The 19410-nt window shown below is 35.7% G+C and overlaps 1 protein-coding gene across 1 annotated transcript in view; it reads left to right on the forward strand.

Annotated features, from left to right (window-relative positions):
- Positions 1-19410, forward strand: part of CACNA2D3 (calcium voltage-gated channel auxiliary subunit alpha2delta 3) — a gene marked incomplete at both ends in the record, with an annotated part of 393832 nt that overhangs the window by 228146 nt on the left and 146276 nt on the right. The window contains one exon of the mRNA XM_079540355.1: positions 16381-16459. Coding sequence (XP_079396481.1) covers positions 16381-16459 — 79 coding nt within the window. The remainder of the gene's footprint in view (positions 1-16380; positions 16460-19410) is intronic.

Here is a 19410-nt window from a genome sequence, read left to right on the forward strand (position 1 = left end):
CAAACACTTCAACTGCTGTCATTGATATTAATCAAGTGTTGAAACATGAGTGAATGCGAATTGACAGATAAAAAAACTGATGTTTCGTCAATATTGTAACAGAGTTAGTATGAAGACAGATATCTGTAGCTTGGTAACCATAGTACCTGGTATCAGTCACAGGTAAAGTCACTGAATGACTGATTCAGGATGCAGTCAGTAAAGAATTAACTAAAATGAAAGGAATTTCTTTTTTTGTTTTTAATATTTTATTATGACCAATATGTTATAATGTACATAGGCTTGCCTGCTATATGCTCTAATATTGGATAGCATTCTGCTTTATAGAGCTGAGATTAACCTTGATAGCTAATGAGAATTAAAAAAAAAGAATATTCTGGATATGCAGCATTCCAGCTTTATCAAAGACCTTTCTATCAGCCTCAAGCTCAGCACTCTACTACATAGTCTAGCTAAAGTTCCTTGTTTTTTTTTAATTTTTCTGTTTCATAGTTAGAGCTGAATAACGCTCTTTGTCTTGCATTGATGTCAAGTTCATATTGCTGATTCTTGCAGACACATAATGATTGGTACTTGTTTTTATTTCAGTAACTTCATTTTGATCCATAATGCATTTGTGGCAGTCCTAAAATCTGAAAGTTTATCTGGTGCTCCACTAGCAATTTTCTCAACTTTTGTCAATACATTAAAGATTTCCATCTTAATTATGTACTTATTTGAGGTAGATTTAGTCCCATTTATTACAGACTATGTCTTTCACAAAAATGTTCTTTTGACTTCTGCATTGCAATGTGCTTAGAACACCTTTCAGCTTTGCATCATCTGCTAAATTTCTGTGTCCTCTCCGGACAGTCATTTAATTGCTGAATTGAATTCTTACATTGTGTTCAATCTGTGCTGGATCATTCCCTCCCCTCTAGAAACTCTCTTAATAATATTCATAATATCTTCATAATCTTCATATACCTAATTTGAGAGCACAGCTGCCTGAAAAGTGTGTTCACCTTATGTTGATTTCATTAGGCTAGTAATTCTTACAGATTCACAATATCCCTGAGCAGATAACATGCTGAGGCTTGTTTTTCTGTCAGTCCCAATTAAATGTTTCTCTTTTACTACGGAAATGAACAATATTGAAAGCTCTGATGGATGTTATGCTGCCCATGTGTCGCAGATCGGTGGTGATGAGCATGCTTCTCAGAAAAATACTCACAGAATTTGACAAAGGAGTATCTCTCTTTTGTCCTATAGTGTGCTTGGAGGATACTTGTCATAAAAGGAAATGAGATTGGCTTGACAGAATGGCTCTTGGGTTGATGCTGGCAATTTCTTTCCATCTTATTTTGTTGTACATGCTTTTGAACTGTTTGTTAAATTACTTTTAATAGTGTCTTTCTATGTAGTAAAATCTAGGAAATAGTTCTACAGTTTTTTTCTTGCTTTTGGATGTCTTTTTAGTCCTTTTCTAGTCCTGAAGGACCAAGCAAATCTTGGGGAAAAAAAAAAAATCACGAATGGTTTAAAGATTGGTTTGATTAGATCCTTGAATACTGTATGGGAAATTTTGTCAGGCTTTATTGATTTGAACACATCTAATTTATCTGTTACCTTCTTCCAAATATGATCTCAGCTCCTAATCCCTTTGTTAAAAATACTTGTGTCAAGTGACTGACCAGAAAGCTTAGTTGTGATCAAGGTTAAAATAAATAAACCATTGACTACTCAAACCTTTTCCAGGTCCCAGTTATTTCAATGGCTCTGCAACAAACACAGTAATTTTCAGGTCAGTTGGATTACAATAACATTTTATAAAACATTTCAAGAATGTGGTCTATGAAAGCCAGCATCATGATTTTTTTTTTTTTTTTTTTTTTTTTTTTTTTTTTTTGGAAGGCAGTTAACTCTATGGAAACAATCCTATACTAAATAGCATTAAGCTAATATTACCTAATATTTTTAATTTAATGTAGAAGTGAGTTTGCACGCTCTGTATGTTAAGGCACAGAAATGTAATAGTTTTCTGTTGTTTTCGCTCTACAAGTTTCTCTGTTAAACAACAGCAAAGTATCATTTTCACAAGTTCTGCTTTCTGGAAGATAATGCTTATCATCACTGCTCACATTTGGAGAGCAGGAAACAAAGCAAAAATTTTCGTTTGTATTTTTCCCATAGTAAAGTCCTGACACATCAGCTGCCCTTTCTGAGACATGAATTGCAGTGTTTAATGTGATTCCTCTGAATATACCAGTTCTGCAAAAGAAAATTAAAAACTTTCCAAGATTAGACAAATAGGGAAAAATAAATCAAAAGGTGAAAAGGCCACACTTTTACATCCAGAACGACTGCAAATTTTTGTGACCTGGTCTAATGAAAGGGTTAAATAAAGTATTATAAACTGTTTGCTGTCTTTAGGCATTTGTTCTGTATCCATGGACTTATTTTAATGTAAATAGGCACCTCAACAGCTGTGTCCCCTTAAGCACATTTTATTTAGCAGCTGGGTTATACACGTCACTTGGCAGCCATGGATTTTCAATTTTTCTCTGTGCCAAGGGGGCAGCTGGAATAATTTGAGTGCTCATTAATTTGGGAGAAATATGAGCTGTGTAAGTCAGACAACACGAGTCTTCTGTATGGTGTTGTACAAGGATAAGCGGATCAGGGTAGAAGCAATTTGCCCTGTCCCAAGGGGGCCTTCATTTTTTAATAAGCTGGTTATGAAAATTCTATTTCTTTGCAGTTTGAAGAGTCTAATTAGAGCCTGTAATTTCTCTCATATAACTAAAGTGGATGAAGGTTAACTTTAGGCCTCCAGAGTCTTTTCACATTCATTTACAGACTTAAATCAGGTAATAGTTTGTAGCTAATTAGAATAGTGTATTAAATATTTAGTTTGACTTGACTTTAACTGCAAGAACGCAGGAATGCTGTAGGGCTACAAAAAACAATAAAGTAGAGCTAAATTTAATTTTTAATCTAAGATAAAAGTAGTACAGTAATTTTAATACTGACTGATGTACTATGATAGTAAGAACAGCAATTGCCTTCAGTTGGTTGAAATGTCAAAGGAGCAAGATGTTTATTTAATGTCTTTGCTATAATGCTGCAGTTCAAACAATTCATGGTGGATGTGCATGTGTAAAGAATGTGAATTCTAAAGAACAAAACGTATTTCAGCATAACATACCGTTTTTATCTAAAATCTCATTTATTTCTTCATTCACCAACTCAGAAGTTTCAGAAGGAAATTCTTTCAGAAATCAGAGAGTTTCTTGTTGCAGAAGTTTCTGATTACCCAGAAAGTTCAACAATAAGCACACATTCCTACTTGAATTTGCCAAACAGTGAGTCTGTTTTTCTATCAGAACAATATCTGCATTTGGAACTTTTGTTGATTTTTTTTTAGTTTGTTTGTTTGTTTTTTGTTTCAGTGAATTAGTAAGATAATCCTAGAATTCCATGAGTAATTCTTAATTGTTGCTGTTCCTGTAAACAAAGCCTTCAAGTTTATACTGCTGTGCTTGTAATTTTCAAAATTCGTAATGTTCTGTAAGTGGAGTTCAGTTTTCTATGCTAGATTACAAAACTCCACATTGCTGGTTGGATTGCTAGTATTTGAGCCTTTTTCCGCTGAAGGTAGTATAAAGCATGTGAAATTCTGTTGTGCAGAACCAAACATGGACTTTGAAAATTGGAGCTCAGCACCAAACTAGCTTATACTAAAATGTTTAGCTCAGGGCCCATGCAGTGATTTGCATCTACATGTTGTGAAGGAGAGCTTGCTCAAGTTATATATGCCTTGAAAGAAGACAGGTAGACATATTCTGACTCATGAAATACAGAAGCTCACTTCAACACAGTTCTGTAGAACTTCCGTGAAAATAGGTGATAGTTTATTCAACAGGACATTCTTGGTAATGCCTTTTGATCAGAGCAGTATTGGCTATGGTTATCACAAAAAAGAAGATAGAAAATCAGTACAATGTTTTTTTAAATTAAATAGGTAGTTTTTGACTTCTGCTGCTATCATGCTATATCAAATGGTATAGCACAAGTATCTGTGCTGTGGTCCTGTCAGAAAGCATAGGAGGACCTTGTTTGTGATGACCTTTCCAATTATCTTCTCACAGTTTCAAGTCTTCCAAATCATTATGCCTTATGTGATAGAACTTAGTTGTCAGACAACCGTTGTGTTATTATATTTTAGTTGGTGGGTGTTTTAAAGACTTCTTACACATGTATAGAACAGATTTTATTTCCAGTGAAAATTGTGCTTATTAATTTATTTTGGCTATGAGTACTTTGGTACTATTATGTGTCTGCTCATATGTTAATACTATTGTAATCATACTGGAGTCACAGCGGCTCTTCTCCTTTCTAGCCAATCCCATAGTTTCAGTGAACTGATTTCCATGAACTGAGTACAGCTCCCTTATATCCCCAGCAGTTGCTCCTGATAGCAGTGAAGATCCTTCTTCATGAATGAACAAGGCTGGGGATCTAAAATACTTCAACATGAAAGGGGAAGGATGCTGATAAAGAGATGATTTAGTAATTGAGACAAAATAAAGATGAAATGTACCGTTTATTTAACAACAACAACGACAAAAAAAGAGCATCTGTAACCTCAAAATAGTCAAACTCTTCTAGCTGTAAGCTTATTCAGTCTCAGATTCTTGGCTCATAATCTGTAGTTTTAATCTCAAATTTCCTCTCCAGCATTTTTTGGATGCTAGAAACTCCATTACAGATTGGTAGAAAATCTGTGATAAAACTTCTAAACATCACCTTATTTTGTTACACTGGTTTCTCAGTTGTCAATTTTTATGAGATGGTTTATGAATGCAATAATCCATTTAAAATCAGCTGTTACGGGAGATAATAGCCAGTTGTCAGAGCATTAACCACCCTTGACTTCACTTTGGGCTATTACGTAGCAAAAGAATGAATTGGTGGTAAGGTTGCCAGGTGTATTAAATTATATGATGAATTATAGAGATTCTGTAATGGGGATTAGTGTCCAAAAGAGACTAGTGGAGATTGCCAAACCCATTATCTGATAGGACTGTAGACTGGACAGAATCCCAAGGGTGAAAGGCCGGCATTTTATCCATTATGTCATCCTGTAATCTGCGTCTGCGCCACGCACAGTGAAGTACATGGTAAATGAGTTGCCATTGTTCAGTGCTTCATCCTGTAACTATATAATAACAGAAGTGGAGTAGTTGGCAGTATTTGGTTACTTAGAATTTAGGCTGATTTTGATCTTCTCTCATGGACTCTTCCAAAATAAATGATGTACAAAAAAGCTAAATGGTATACTAGCAGAAATTGTATGAGCCTGTTTTTTCCAAAGAAGCTTCAGCTAGATCCAAGAAAGTTAGTTACGTCATGGTTTCTGCCCTAATCTCTTCTCATTCTCTCCATTCAGACAAATTAATTTGTTTAGGCTGCTATTTTGTGTTTTAGTAAAACAACTGCTGTTCTAGATTTCACCAAATTCACTTACACATTGAAGAATGAAAATATGTAATTCGTTAAGGGATAGCTAAGTTAGCTGCTAGTAGATCTTCTAAGCTTGGCTGTTAACTGTAATGACATGGAATCTCACATATCAGGACTGGAAACAAAGATTTCTTTAGCTTCTGAGATGAGAGCACAGAGCTTATTCCTATCTCCTATAAATAACACCACATTTAACTTTGAAATGGTAACATTATAATAATAGAAAGCCCTTATCACGTAATTTTTTGAAGTTATAAATGTGTGAGTTAAAACTTTCCTATCCCTTTATATCCCATATAGTTGCTCTCTCATACTATGGCTAAAATAAAATATGGCTAAAATATTTTTACCTGTGGAAAAATGTTTAAAAAAAAACCAAACAAACGACAACAAAAAAAACCAAACCGGCTACATCTTAAGTAAAACTGTGTGGTAAACACACAACATTTGGAGATGCTCTATGAAGATTTTATTGGCATTCTATGGATATATCTAACATGACATGTAAGCCATTTGTTTTAAAGTAATTTGCAAAGGTAAGAGAAGTTTTAGAGCTTTTGTTAAGAATTAAAGCTATAGTGAAGGTAAGAAATTGGTTGTTGGTAATCTCCTTTTTTTCAAATAATAAGAACCTTTTATAAAGCAGTCTTTGAGTTGAAATTTTCCAGTTGTTGTTTTAGTCCCAAAGATTAATGTTCCCAAAATCTGGAAATTTGCTGTTGTTTTAACTGTTAAACTTCTAAGAAGGATTTAATATATTCAAGGCCTATTTTGTGTTTTGCTGTTAAATTCCAAATCTTAACTGCTTATCTAATGCAAACTATTTGCTCTGCCAACTCTCTACATATAATTCATCAGCAATATCAGCCCTTGCTGCTGAGCTGTTCAATCCTCATTTACCTGTGAGGGAACTGGTCTTGCCCAGTTCTCTGTGACCAATACTTCAGTATGTGTAATGCAGCTAGAACTTCTGTCCCATAAGAGGCTTAAGACATTTTGTCCCTTTCAAAACTGCCAAGTATTAAACTCCTTGAGGGAAGCAATAAATCTTGTGCTAATTAGAAAGAACACTTTGTAATCACCTGATCTATCCTTGTGCAGTGAAAATAGCAAAATCCTATATTTCTCTTCTAACACTATCTCTGTTTTATTGGGGAAATTTCTACAGTGTGAAATTATTCTTTATTAATCTTGAGTTGCCTTTTAATTTTCTATAAATCTGCAAAGGATGTAAATACTTTACCTCTGCTAGAAGTCTTGGTAGCTTTGTAGATTTTCTGTTTCTGTGAAGTTTTTTTGTCTTCGTTTAGTTTATAAGAAAGAAAACAAACTAAAAAAACCTCACCACGCTGTGTCCCATATCTTGTTTGAATTTTCTAAAACTGACCCTCAACAATTCCGGACGTAGAGGGTGGGTGGATATGATTCTCGCAGGTGAATATAACATAGTAATCTTGTTCCCTGACCACAGGGGATTAACTGCAGCGTCAATTTCCTTTTTTCTTGCACGTAATTTCTGAGGTAGGTCTATACAAATAGCTGTTGGGGAGGCAGATGTTTGGGAAAACAGGGCTCAGCTGCTTGAAGATCCCCAGACAGATTAAATATTTGTCTTTGTTACTGTATTTGCTTATGGAATCTTATTTTCCAGCTAAATAGGCCGGTTAATTTGGGGTGGGGGATGGGGAGAGTTTTTTTTCTCTTACTGTTCAATGGCTACTTAGGGTACAATGCAGAGTGATGCAGGACATCATTACATCATTACAATAGAAGACACTGTTATAAAATTGGATACAGCATGCAAATACAGGAAACAGAAGATATGAGGAAATGTGTAAATATAAATTTTTTTCAAAAAAGATATTTGAAATACTGAAGGAGATAAATTAAAGAACCTTTTACTAAGTTACTTCTAAAGATTTGGCCTAATGAGGCAATGGTTTTAATTTCATGGCTTCTTCTCACTGAGTGTGGTATCAGTTGAGCCTTCAGTACCTTACAGGGTTCTCTAACAGGGTAGGAGATAATGGAGCAGCGCTGTGGGCTTTGTGGCCCTCTTCAGTATAATTTTATTTGCTTATTTGAAACGCTCCCTTAGAGTTTCCCATTGGACTATCAGTGCAAGTACTTCCTTTACTCCTATTTTCACCACTTCACAATAGAAAAAATGAATAAAACTCAGCAAAGGCTGACAAAGGTAATATTTCTTGACGGAATCACTCTAGAGTAATTTTTTTCTGCTCTTTTCCCATGCCTGTTCATTGACCTACATGTGATGTTCTTTGCAACAAGGTATACTGGAGTGCAGACTTGGAATATGGTGTTATTTTGGGATATATGTATGTGTATGCCTTTGTGGACTAAAATCGTATGTTATCCTGAATCTCAAAATTTTATATATTTTACAAACTCATCATTTTTTTTCCTTTTCAAATTTGAAAAAGTTCCTTGTGCAAAGTCATGGCCTGTTCAGATTTTCTTCCTTTCATTTAAATGCCTATGTTAGTGATCTTTATGAGTAGATCTAGTGTGACTCCCAAAAATCTTTGACTGTATTTAGATTGTTTCTTAAAGGCAAACCTACTGCATCATGCATTTTCCCTTTTTCCCCTTGATGTCTTCTGAGGTAGAGCTGCATTAAAGGACTGTCAGAGGAGCAGGAGGATGGGACTATGCAATTATGGGAGAAAAGCAGCAAGAGCACAAATAAAACCTCAAGTTCTTTCTAAATTGAAAGTAAGTTTAGGCTACTTTGGGAATGTGAACTTAAAAAAAGGTCAGAAATTATAAAACAGCAGGACCCTAAGGAAGAGAAGCCAGTTCTGATCATCTAAAGGACGAAAAGCTTGATTTTATGCTGTGTAACTAATTTTTAAGAACACTTTCACTACAGCCAAGCATAAGAAGAAATGTGTGTGAAAAATTCCTGATCAACAGTAAGAGGAACTGGTTACAAAGAGACAAGTAATTCATAACATAAAACTGAAATTACAGAAGAACAGAATCAAAAGTTAACCCTGGCAAATAAAGATATAACTGTTAATTCTGCCACAGAAATACACATTGTAAAGTTAACTTCTGCTTATTTTTGTTTCAGTTTTTCTGCTTACTTAATACCTGGTAAGCTTTCTAAAGAATAGACAACCTCCCCAGAGCAATTATTATGAAGAGAAAAATAGATCTGCCTGGAAGGAGTGCACTTGAAAATTTCAAAGTGGATCTTTTTCTTTTCAGCTTAAGGCTATCTACCATCTAGACAGACTCTCTCTCTCTCATTGTATTTTTTTGCTAATACTATATTTAGTAAATCATTTGTTCCACCTCAGATTATTGCTGTTGTTTTCAAGTATTTTGGGGTCCCCTGTTTCCCCTTTCCCGGAGGCGCGGATCCGCAGATCCCTCCGCCCTGCTGGTCACGGAACCGGGCTGAACCAGCCCGTAAACCATTGACATTCTTTGGTGGAGAATGCGGGCATCGAGGCAGCGGGATCGATGTAATATAGTATATAGTATAGTATAATATAGTATTAGCAAAAAAATACAATGAGAGAGAGAGAGAGAGTCTGTCTAGATGGTAGATAGACCTCACCACAATGCTGGGGTGAGAAATGCAGTCCAGTTGAGTGACTGAAGAAGAATAGATGGCGAAGTGCAGATGGCGAAGTGCAGGCAGCGAAGAGCAGGTGAAGAAGAAGGATCAGGTGACCTTGCACGGAGTTCTATCTCCTTGCTGACCGCAAAGCCTCCTGGGGAAATGTAGTTCTTCTCCGTCGGATGAACATTCGGCAGATATCGAACCCCACTCCCCAGTGCATTACATGATGTAATGTTGTAAAATCTTGTAATGTTCTGTTGTGTCATGGGGGTAGTTGCCAGTGTAATTTGTGACAACTGTTGATATGTTGTGCTGCTTCTCTGTAGCTCAGTGTAAGTTAGTGGTTTGGACCAGAATCTGTGGTGTTGCGCATAGAAGCTGACTGTCATAAAATGCACTGTTGGAATTGGTCTGTTTCTTAATAGGAATATAATTCTATGGTTCAGAATCATTTGAGCTTATGCAGCAATCTTTTAGTAAGAATAGTACTAGAATGGAGCACTCTTTCCCAGAAGTGAGCCTTCTGAGTCAGAAAGTTACTAAGTCTGTGACATAATAAGAAGGTAATATATGGAAGATTTCTACAATTGCTTTTTAAAGATAATTGAAATGCATCAATCTCAATTTTTTTTATTTGCCCTTTAATTTTGCTTTAAAAAAAAAAAAAAAAGAAAAATATGAATTGAGAGTTGAAAGTCCATGTCTGTCCAGTTCCATGTCTTTCTTTTTTTGGCGGCTTCCGGCCTGGACACAGTTCTCCAGTAAAGTACAACCAGTTCTTTATCCACTGGATAGCAGAGCATTCAAATTCATGTGTCTTCAACTTAGAGATAAGGATATAATGTTGGACCATGTCAAAGGCCTTGTGTAGGTCCAGATAGACAACATCAGTTGCCTTTCCTTTGTCCATCGATGCTGTCACTGCATCATAGAAAGCCACCGGATTTCTCAGCCACGATCAGCCCTTGGTGACACTATGCTGGTTGTCTTGGATCACCTCCTTGTCTTGTATGTACCTTAACATGGCTTCCAGGAGGGTCTGCTCCATTATCTTCCCAGGCAAGAGATGAGGCTCACTGGTCTGTAGTTCCCCATGTTTACCTTTCTTCCTTTCTTAAAAATGGGAATGATGTTTCCCTTTTTCCCATCACTGTAGAATTTACCTTACAGCCATGACTTTTCAAATATGATGGAGAGTTTCTTGACAATCATGTTAGCCAGTTCCTTCAAGACCCAAAATGATATTTTTTCTTTTGGAATAAGCTTTGCTTTTCATTCAGTGGATCCGCTACCATTTTCAATTTTCAGTTTTGTAGATAGGATATAACAATACAAAATCAGTGTTTTTGTCTGAAAAAATTTACTTTCTTCACAACTGATAGTTAAGCTTTGAGATGGTTCATTTAATATTTTGAAGTTCAGAAGTTGAAAGTACTTTGATTCGGGTATTTCTCTTAAACATCTTATGAAGATTTTCAAATTTTCCAGAACTGAAAGTTTGTCCTTCTGTCATGGGCTTTTCCCAGAGAGGTACTTCATATCCATCCAATGAAGATGTCTTCTTGGATGAAAAAGGTTACTTTATTCAGTCAAAGCTCTTGGATATTGAAAAGTGTTTTTCTTATTTTCTCTATATGACTTTTTTCAGTCAGTCTTGATTAAAACAGTGTTTGTATCCATAACAATTTTTTAGTATTGTATTGTACCAGAAGATACTGAAATAAGAGTATCATCTTCTATGTGTGTATATCATCTTATACGTGTATACAGTATATATGCATTCTAAAGCTCATAGTTTCCATTGTTTTACTTTCTGCAAAACCACAGAAGGAGAGATGCTGTATCCTTACTCATCCATTATAAGTTATAGAGATTTCAGTCTGATATCTCTACTGTATATATTTATCAGTAGACTATACAGTATCATTGTTACATCTGGATTATTTGAATAAAATTTCATGGAATTATTTTTCAGAGCAGAACTTCTCTGACACGCTCTTCCTTCAGTAACTTCAGAAACACAAATAAGAGAATCCAGTAGTTACTCCTAACAGTTTTTACCTAAAAACATTTATCTTACCTGGTATCTGTGAATACAATTGGATATTAAATCTGGCACTTACTGTCTACTCTGTTTGCAATAACAGTTTTTATGGCAACTATAACAAAGAGTCTGGTTTTGCAACATATATAAGCCTATCACTGCTCAGGTCTTGTCCACATAAAGTAGAAGTAATTTGAACTTATCTTGCAGAATTAATGGGATACTTCTGTACTGTTGGCTTATTTGTAGGTGTATGTAGATGCAGAAAACCATGGTTGCTTTTTCCCTGCTTACTGTTATCATACTATGGATGATTCCTGCGCATCTGGAATTGTTACATAAAATTTAACCTTATGCCTGTCTTGAAGAGTTAAAATAAGTGTAGAAGAGATGTTTAGATATAAGTTCATTCTGAAAAATGAAATTAAGGTTGTAGGCTTATTCATGCAACTTTCAGTTCTAGCTTTATTGCTACCTGCTGGGATCTCTGACAACAGAAATTGATATTGCAAGCATTTGTTTTGTAGAATTGATTCCAGACTGAATGGTTAAGGATTCATGAGTGCTTCCTACTACAGGTGCACAAACATTACGCTTCGGGTGGTGGATTAAAAAAACTGATCAATGATTTTTTGAAGTAGTACAATAATCAGAATCATTTGCTATAAGAGCTGACTGTGAGAATTTTTCTCACTGTTCTGAATACAGTATTAAAAAATATCCATAAAAAACTGTTAATGTATCTTTAAAATTAGTGACAAACAAATAAATCTTCAATGTCTCAGTGATTTTTTTGTTTTTGTTGTTTTCTTTCATTAACTAAAATACCTTTCTACTTTACATGGTTATTTTCTTATCAAGCCGCTGTGAATAAGGCATTCTATTAAGTAATGAACAGTAGAGAGATGGTATTTTACAAATATTGCTTACCTTAGATTTCTTTTTATAAAATATTTTGTACCTTATGATAAAGCCAATAAACATCATTTTTATGATGTATGCAGTGAGAAGTGCAGAGATTAATATACAACTCATTATGACAGTGAGGGATAACAGCATTTAATGAATTTATCTTCAGTGCTAGCTGACTACTTCGTAGCTTTTATGTTTACTGCTAATACCAACCAAATAGCAGTATTTTTGATGATGCTTAAGATACCTTGTAGAGAAACAGTAGATATAAAGTGAATAAAGTACATATTTAAAATGCACTCAGAAAAATCACTAAAATCCTTGAAATAGTATCGCAGAAGTCGTCCACTCTTCATGATGATCTATGATACCTATGTGCTGAAATTTTATTTGTAGGCTTAATGCAATTTTGTTGCTGCCTGGGCTTATAATCATGCTTATTGCTCATTCTTTCAGATAAAGCTGGTCTCCTTCTATTAGGAACACAGTGTAGTTTGATTCTGTTTAGATTAAAGAAGATGGTTAGATATAAATCTCTCAGATGTATTCAGTCTCATCGTAGGCTGTATTCTTGCATTGTTTTCAGAAAGATAAACTGTGACAGTGATTCATGCTATATTTTCAGAGTATAAATCATACTGTGCCCTTTCACTTGTGCTTAGAGAATAAAGATACGTACATTTTTTAATTAATGGTTTTTGTAGCTATCAGTAAAGCGTGCATTCTTTAGACTCTTGATGGGATTATGCATATTATTTGATTTGAACTAATTAATAATATGGCACAATTAGTGTATATATTTTTAAATTATGTAAATCATGATTGAAATTTATGTACGTTTTACCTTTTAAAGACTAGATAAGAGTTTGTTGTTAAAATATTATCTCAATATTTTCTTTAGGCATGATAAATCAGGCTGTGTCTCTCAGGATGCAGGTTCTGCAGCTTCTCTGGGCAATGGTTTTTATGTTTCATTGCCCTCATGATAAAAAGGGTTTTCCTTACAGCTAATCAGAATTGTCATTGTTCTGAGTTTTTCCTCTTGTCTTCTTGTCCTCTTATAGTCTACATTCAAAAAGAGACTGGCTTCTTCATTATGTCAGTAAGTGAGCTGAAAACTCAGGGTCGGTACTCCAGATATGGTCTTGGAGTGAAATGGAGAGGAATAATGATGCTTGTTTACACCTTGCTAATACAGCCCAGTTTGTAGTTGGCATCCTTTGACTCAAGGGCCCACTTGTTGTTCCCCAGTACTTCACCTTCTGCAGAGCTGCTTCTATCCAGCTCCTCTTACCTGTGCTAATGCATGGGGCTTTTCTACACCAGATGCAGGACGTTTTCATATACTTCTGTTGGACCTCAGGAAGTTCCTGTTAGCACATGACTAGAGCAAGTTGAGCTGCCATAGAAGGGTGATATACCCCATGACCTTGTGGTGTGTGTTTTCTGCTCCACGGTCTTTGGGATGACTTCAATTTTTCTTTAACATAGTATTTTTTGCTAATGATAATAAGTAGATAACTTTCTTCCTACTTTCAGGCAGTTTGTGAACAGCTTATTCTTGTAACGAGTAACTCTAGAAGGATATTATTCTGATGTTATACATACTGTCTGCTACTGCCCCTTTCAGATGAGAAGTGTGCATGCAGTTGTGTGTGTGTGAAAGCACTTATCCATAAAGATGAGACAATTGTTGCTCTCACATAAAGCTATTACTAAAAATATTTTTGGTATTTATAAGCCTTTGCACATAGTGATGCTTTTTTCACAACTAGAATGTGAAAACTGTTTTTGCATTTTGCAACAGGGCACGTAACTGAAACTGACCAACCAGAAGAGTGATTTCCACCTCAGAAGTCATCCTGTAAACTGAAAGATCTGTTTATTTCTCTCATAATTAAGTGCAAGTGTTGGGCAGAGCAAAATAACCTCAATTTTTTAAAATCTTTTCCTCTCATTTCTTCCAGTATCTATTCTGACACTGATAATATTTTGGATGTCATGGCCTTAATTATATAAATCTAATTTACTCTGAAATATGCAGGCCAGATTGAAGACTGCAAGGGGACAACCTGCAGTGTACTAACTTTACTCTTTTTCAGCCTGTGAGAATTTTTATATTGGTACAGAATAGCATAAGGGAGAGTATCAGTAAAAACAGGGAAAGATATAATGTCATACAAATCTTCAAAGATTTAGGTCTAGTATGTGAAATCTGATATTTCTTGTGTATAATTTTTCATGTGCATCCTGGAAGAAATTTTCTCTTTTGCTGTGTATTATATAGGTCATATGAAGTTATAGCTGCAGACTCATAGAAGTTACAGATGAATCAATGATAATCTTTCAGATCAGACCCATTGCCCAGAAAGAGCAGAATAGAGTTCTTCAAAAGCAGTATGTCAGATAAGCACTGAGAGTAATAATGCAAAGAATAGAAATTAAAAAAAAAAGAGAAGAAAGGAACTCAAGACTACTACCTTCCAAATAGCTTGCTGTGTTTATTTTGGACAAGCTTGACATCTGTGACACTTTGAGAAGAAGCAAGTATGTGCTAGAAATAACAGAACGAGAGACTACCACTGAAAATAACATGATACCCCTTTAAAACAAGCAAAAATAAAAATCCTTCAGATGTAAAATTCTACGTCTGAGCATGTATCTAAACCAAAGGACAAATCCTTGACATTAATCTTGGATTTTGTTACTTCAGCCAGCATATTTCATTAGCTGTGTGGAGAGTATCACATTGCAAAAGCCAGCATATAGTTTGCTATCATTGTTTTGTTAGTGAAAATTATATATCAGAAATAAAGAGCATGTATTTTTAGCAACACTTACTAGTCGCTACACCACATCCTGCTTGTGCTGATGTTGTTTGTGTGAGTGCATAGATAAATCAGAAATATATCGAAGTACAAAAAAAGATAACAATTCAGATGACATAAGAATAGGAATGTTCTTATAGTTTCATTTTTTTAAATAGCAACTTTAAATAACTATTTTATATTAAAAAGAAAAATTCTCTATTCCAGTTTATTCAGTCTAAGAAGACTGATAGGAGTTGCAGAGGTTTAGTTCTTAAATGTCTATCCTGTACATGTTTCTGGAGGGATGCTTTGCGGGCTGTGACTGTTTTGACCTCAGGGCTCTCTCACCTTTCTAGCTCAATGCCAACCTCTGTAGAGCCCTGAGGGAGGTGCAGGCTTCTCAGCACAGGCAGTTGTAATTCATCCTGTCCTGTTAAAAGCAAATAGTATAGAGGTGGTGTTCACACATAAGACAGATGCTTGCACTACAGGCAGAGTGATAAATTTGTGGTTGATCTGCTTGATTGGAAGGGCTCCTTTACTCATGTCCACCTGAGGAGAAAAGTGGTATCAGGCAAATATTTTGGATGCATTTTTGCACTGTTTTATAATAGCTTTACTGAAGTGTCTGTATTCGACTGCTGTTTTGGAAAAAAACTGCTTTCAGAAGCAAGGGTAGCTGCCAGTCATGATTTGAGGGGCAGAGATATTTCACTTTAAACAAACATGTCCAAAGTTGATAATTTGATAATAATTGTATGTTTGTAAATTTGATAACAATTATGACTTAAAAGATATGAAGATCCACCTTTTTATACTACAGGCTCTTGATTTTACAGAAAGGATTATCTGACATAAAAGGATGCTCTGTTGTTATGGGAGTGACAGGATCTATCCACAATATGCATTCGAGTTTCTGAATTTATCTTCTCACACACATGAATGTAGCCCAACTGTGTGGCTCTTTGTACAGATGTTTCTGTTTGGAGCTGCACAACTTTAGGGCAAAAATTTTTAGTTCATCTCTTGGTAGCACCGTTGCTACCCATGGCTACTTACACCTAAGCTGACAAAGATATAATTGCATATGAACTATGAAAACTGAGGGGAATTTTCTTGATTGGTGTTTCAGATCCTTCATTTATAGAATTATTTACTAGTTATGTGCCTCTTCCTCCACACCAAAGCAATTTTCTGAATTCATCAATGCAAAACAGATATGCCTCAAACAAATAATTTTGTACTGTACTCTGATGCTTGTAGTTCACTCTCATTTGTTCTTCAGACATTTAATCTTAACTTTATTAAATATTAGATATTAAAAACACCCAAAAAGACAAGCCTTTATGTTGCATTGAGCAAAAGCCATATTTTGTCATGAAGTCGTTACTGGCTGTAAAACTTTCTTAAAAAACTCTATCCATACAAATTGCATATCTGTATCTGAAATTCTACTGTGTAAGTTTTAAATGACTGCAGTCTTAATTGACTTGATCTCTTCATTGTACTTTCAGGTTCGTATCTTTACCTATCTGATTGGAAGAGAAGCTGCTTTTGCCGATAACTTGAAGTGGATGGCCTGTGCTAACAAAGGTTAGTTAACTTTCTACTGTAAAAGCATAGCTTTTAAAGCTATATTACTGATTCTGTCTGCATACATGGTTGTATCTGCATACAGATATTGTGCCAGTGATGTCTAGTCAAAAAGGGTGTTTATTTTTTTCAAGGAAAAAGCTTATTTATCTGTAACATGCAAATTAAAATTTCTGAAGCGTCTTAACTGTCTATTCTTAAAATTTAGTTCAGAGAACAAAGCTTAGATTCAAAGCATTTGTCCCATTATTGCTGTTATTACTCACTCATAGTTAGTTTGTCGTCTAAGAATGTTGTGTGTGAGCACTGTTGAGTCAGTCATGGTATGTAAAACACCAGACATCCTGTCCCTCAAGGAACTGACAGCGTAATTGAAAAAACAGATTTATTCTGTACGGAAAGAGCATTAAAACAAATAAGATGCTGAGATGCTACAGTAAAAGGACTGACTAATGTAAGAATAATTCAGAAAAAAAAAAAAAAAAAAAAGGAAAGCAAAATTAATTAGTCTTCAGGTTTTCCTTTTCTCTTGGAAAAAGTTCTTTTTTCCTTTGTGCCATGTTATATTATGATGAATTGCATCAGGTGCTATCCATTTAGTCATTATTTCTTTAACTACTGTTATGTCCAGCTGATGGAAATTACTTAGTTTGAAGTCTTGTCTTAATCAGCTAATATTACACCATAATTTAGTTTAAGTAATAGTATAAGAATCCTTTGAAGCATCTTTTTGAAGACAATTTAATCAACAAAATATTTTAGTCCTGCTCTTCAGATTCATAAAGATCTAAGTATAGCAACTCAGAAAACAGGACCAGGCAGTACAGACTGCCTCACTAGATCATCTGGTCCATGTCTTTATTCTCTGAGGGGTCACCTTTGTCATTTTTCAGGACTGCTTTGTTCTTTTCAGAGCCACATTGCTTTGAGTCAGAATCTTACTCATATGAATCAACTAAACAGTTAAATTACTGCTGCTTCTATACTTTTTCTTTTACACTCTACTGAGTAGATACAATATCTGCTTTCTGGTAGCTTACAATACAAAAAAATCTTTTACCTCTAATTAGAAAATAAATAGTTTTTTATAACTTTGAAAATCATAACTGGAAGCAGCATCAGTCATCATGTCAGGCAGTATGGATTTAGAGTTTTTCCGTTACAGTTTTCAGCTACAGCTCACTCATTTTCTTTTAGTGAGAGGAAGGATTACAGCACAGAGAGATGAGCAGTGTAGGAAAGGCAGTCTAAAGATTGCCTGAATGGCTGGACTGCAGTTTACTGCTTTCCTGGGTGGGCCAAAGTATGTTGTTGTCACTGAGGGTCAATGGCTCTAAAATCAATTTTCCTAGCAGTGATTTTCGCCTTGGAATTGCAACACAGAGGAAGGGTATTTGGTGGGTTTCCAGCTGACTAGACTGTGGACAGCAGTCCTTTCCATCTAAACGGATCACAGGGGAAATTCATACCACCTTGCAAAACATATTTAGCTTCCAGATTCCAACAATGAATCCTTGAACGACACCCTCCCCCCGGCTTCATTTTCTGTTTCATTTTTGTGTATAAGTAGGGCATATCTAGAGGGAGTTGGCTTAATGAAGCAAAACACCAAACCATTTTAAATGCATTAAAACATTCAAGAACCCCAGTGTCCTGTCCCTCTAGAGCGGTTTGTGAAATTTGCAATGATTTACTCATCTGTACCATAAGACAGTGCACGTGAAGGAAAAGAATTAAGATTTACTAACATCCTCAGTTGCATGAAGGGAAAAGTTTCCTAATGCTCAGTATGCATGTTCCAGATTTTAAAATAAGCAGGCACTGCCTTTTCCTCAGCAGTCACTTCCAACATGCTGTAAAATAAAGATGGGAGTTAATGTGTTACTGACTATCAAAGCAGACAGTAGTAAACTTATTATTTTTTTTTTCAGCAAAATACTGTGTTAGCAATTTGACAGCCTCAGTTTTGAATGCTTATTAATTAGCCAGGATCACAGTGTTTAACATATTGGAAAATGGACAAAGAGGGGGATTCATCAGTAGAAAGGAGCAGAAGCTGGGAAAGCAGTGAAGAGCAAATGCTTTGCATATCAGAGGTCTGATAGCGGCTATCTAAGTGCCAGCAGAGGACAGATTAGCCCTGAGGCAAACTGTGCCCCAGCTGGAGCAGTTTATAGTCTATTGTATTAGCGGGGAAGCCTTGTGCACAGGAAGCCTTAGTCACATCCACTCCCATTAATAGCATGACCCCAGCACCTCCCGCACTGTGGGCTATTGTGGGGAGTGGCAGGCAGCCAGTTACAGGCTGTTCACCTGCTTGAGAGGCCTCCTAGGAGGAGGGGATGCATTCTCTGTGTGAGCTTTACAGCTGTGGTGAAACAATGAATTCCCTCCTTAGCCCCTATCCAAAGAGGAATTTTTTAATTCTGGGTATTTTATTAGTTGCAATAATAGTGCACCTACTTTACATGTGTCCAGAAAAGGAAAAATGTCACACTCTATTTAAAAGTGTATTTGGGGGCATTTTTAAAAGTTCCAAGTCTGATTTTGGACAATTTAGAGAAAAACAAGCTATCCAGAAACATTGCAACGCACTGTGTAATTATGCAAAGGCATAGCATAAGTGTCTCTGTTTAACCATATGATTATTCATATCTCATGCTTGTCATTACCAAATCCTATCCGTTTCTTTCACAATTTTTTCCTCTGCTGAGGAGAAGAAAGTAGCACTAAGTGTAAGGAGCTCTGGGGTGGCGTAGTTCACACACCAGGGAGAGGAAAAGCATGTGTTAGAATGCAAAATGTTAAGCACAAGTTTGCTGCCATTGGTTACATGGCCTGAGCAACTGTGCTCAGAACTTCAGAGCGTGTCTTTATGTGACGATTAAACCTCGCTACAGGAAGGGTAAGATTTTAAACCCATGGGGTATCTCTGATCTCTAGGAAGGAGA

The sequence above is a fragment of the Tetrao urogallus genome (genome assembly GCF_951394365.1).
Source record: "Tetrao urogallus genome assembly, chromosome: 10".
Lineage (NCBI taxonomy): Eukaryota > Metazoa > Chordata > Aves > Galliformes > Phasianidae > Tetrao > Tetrao urogallus.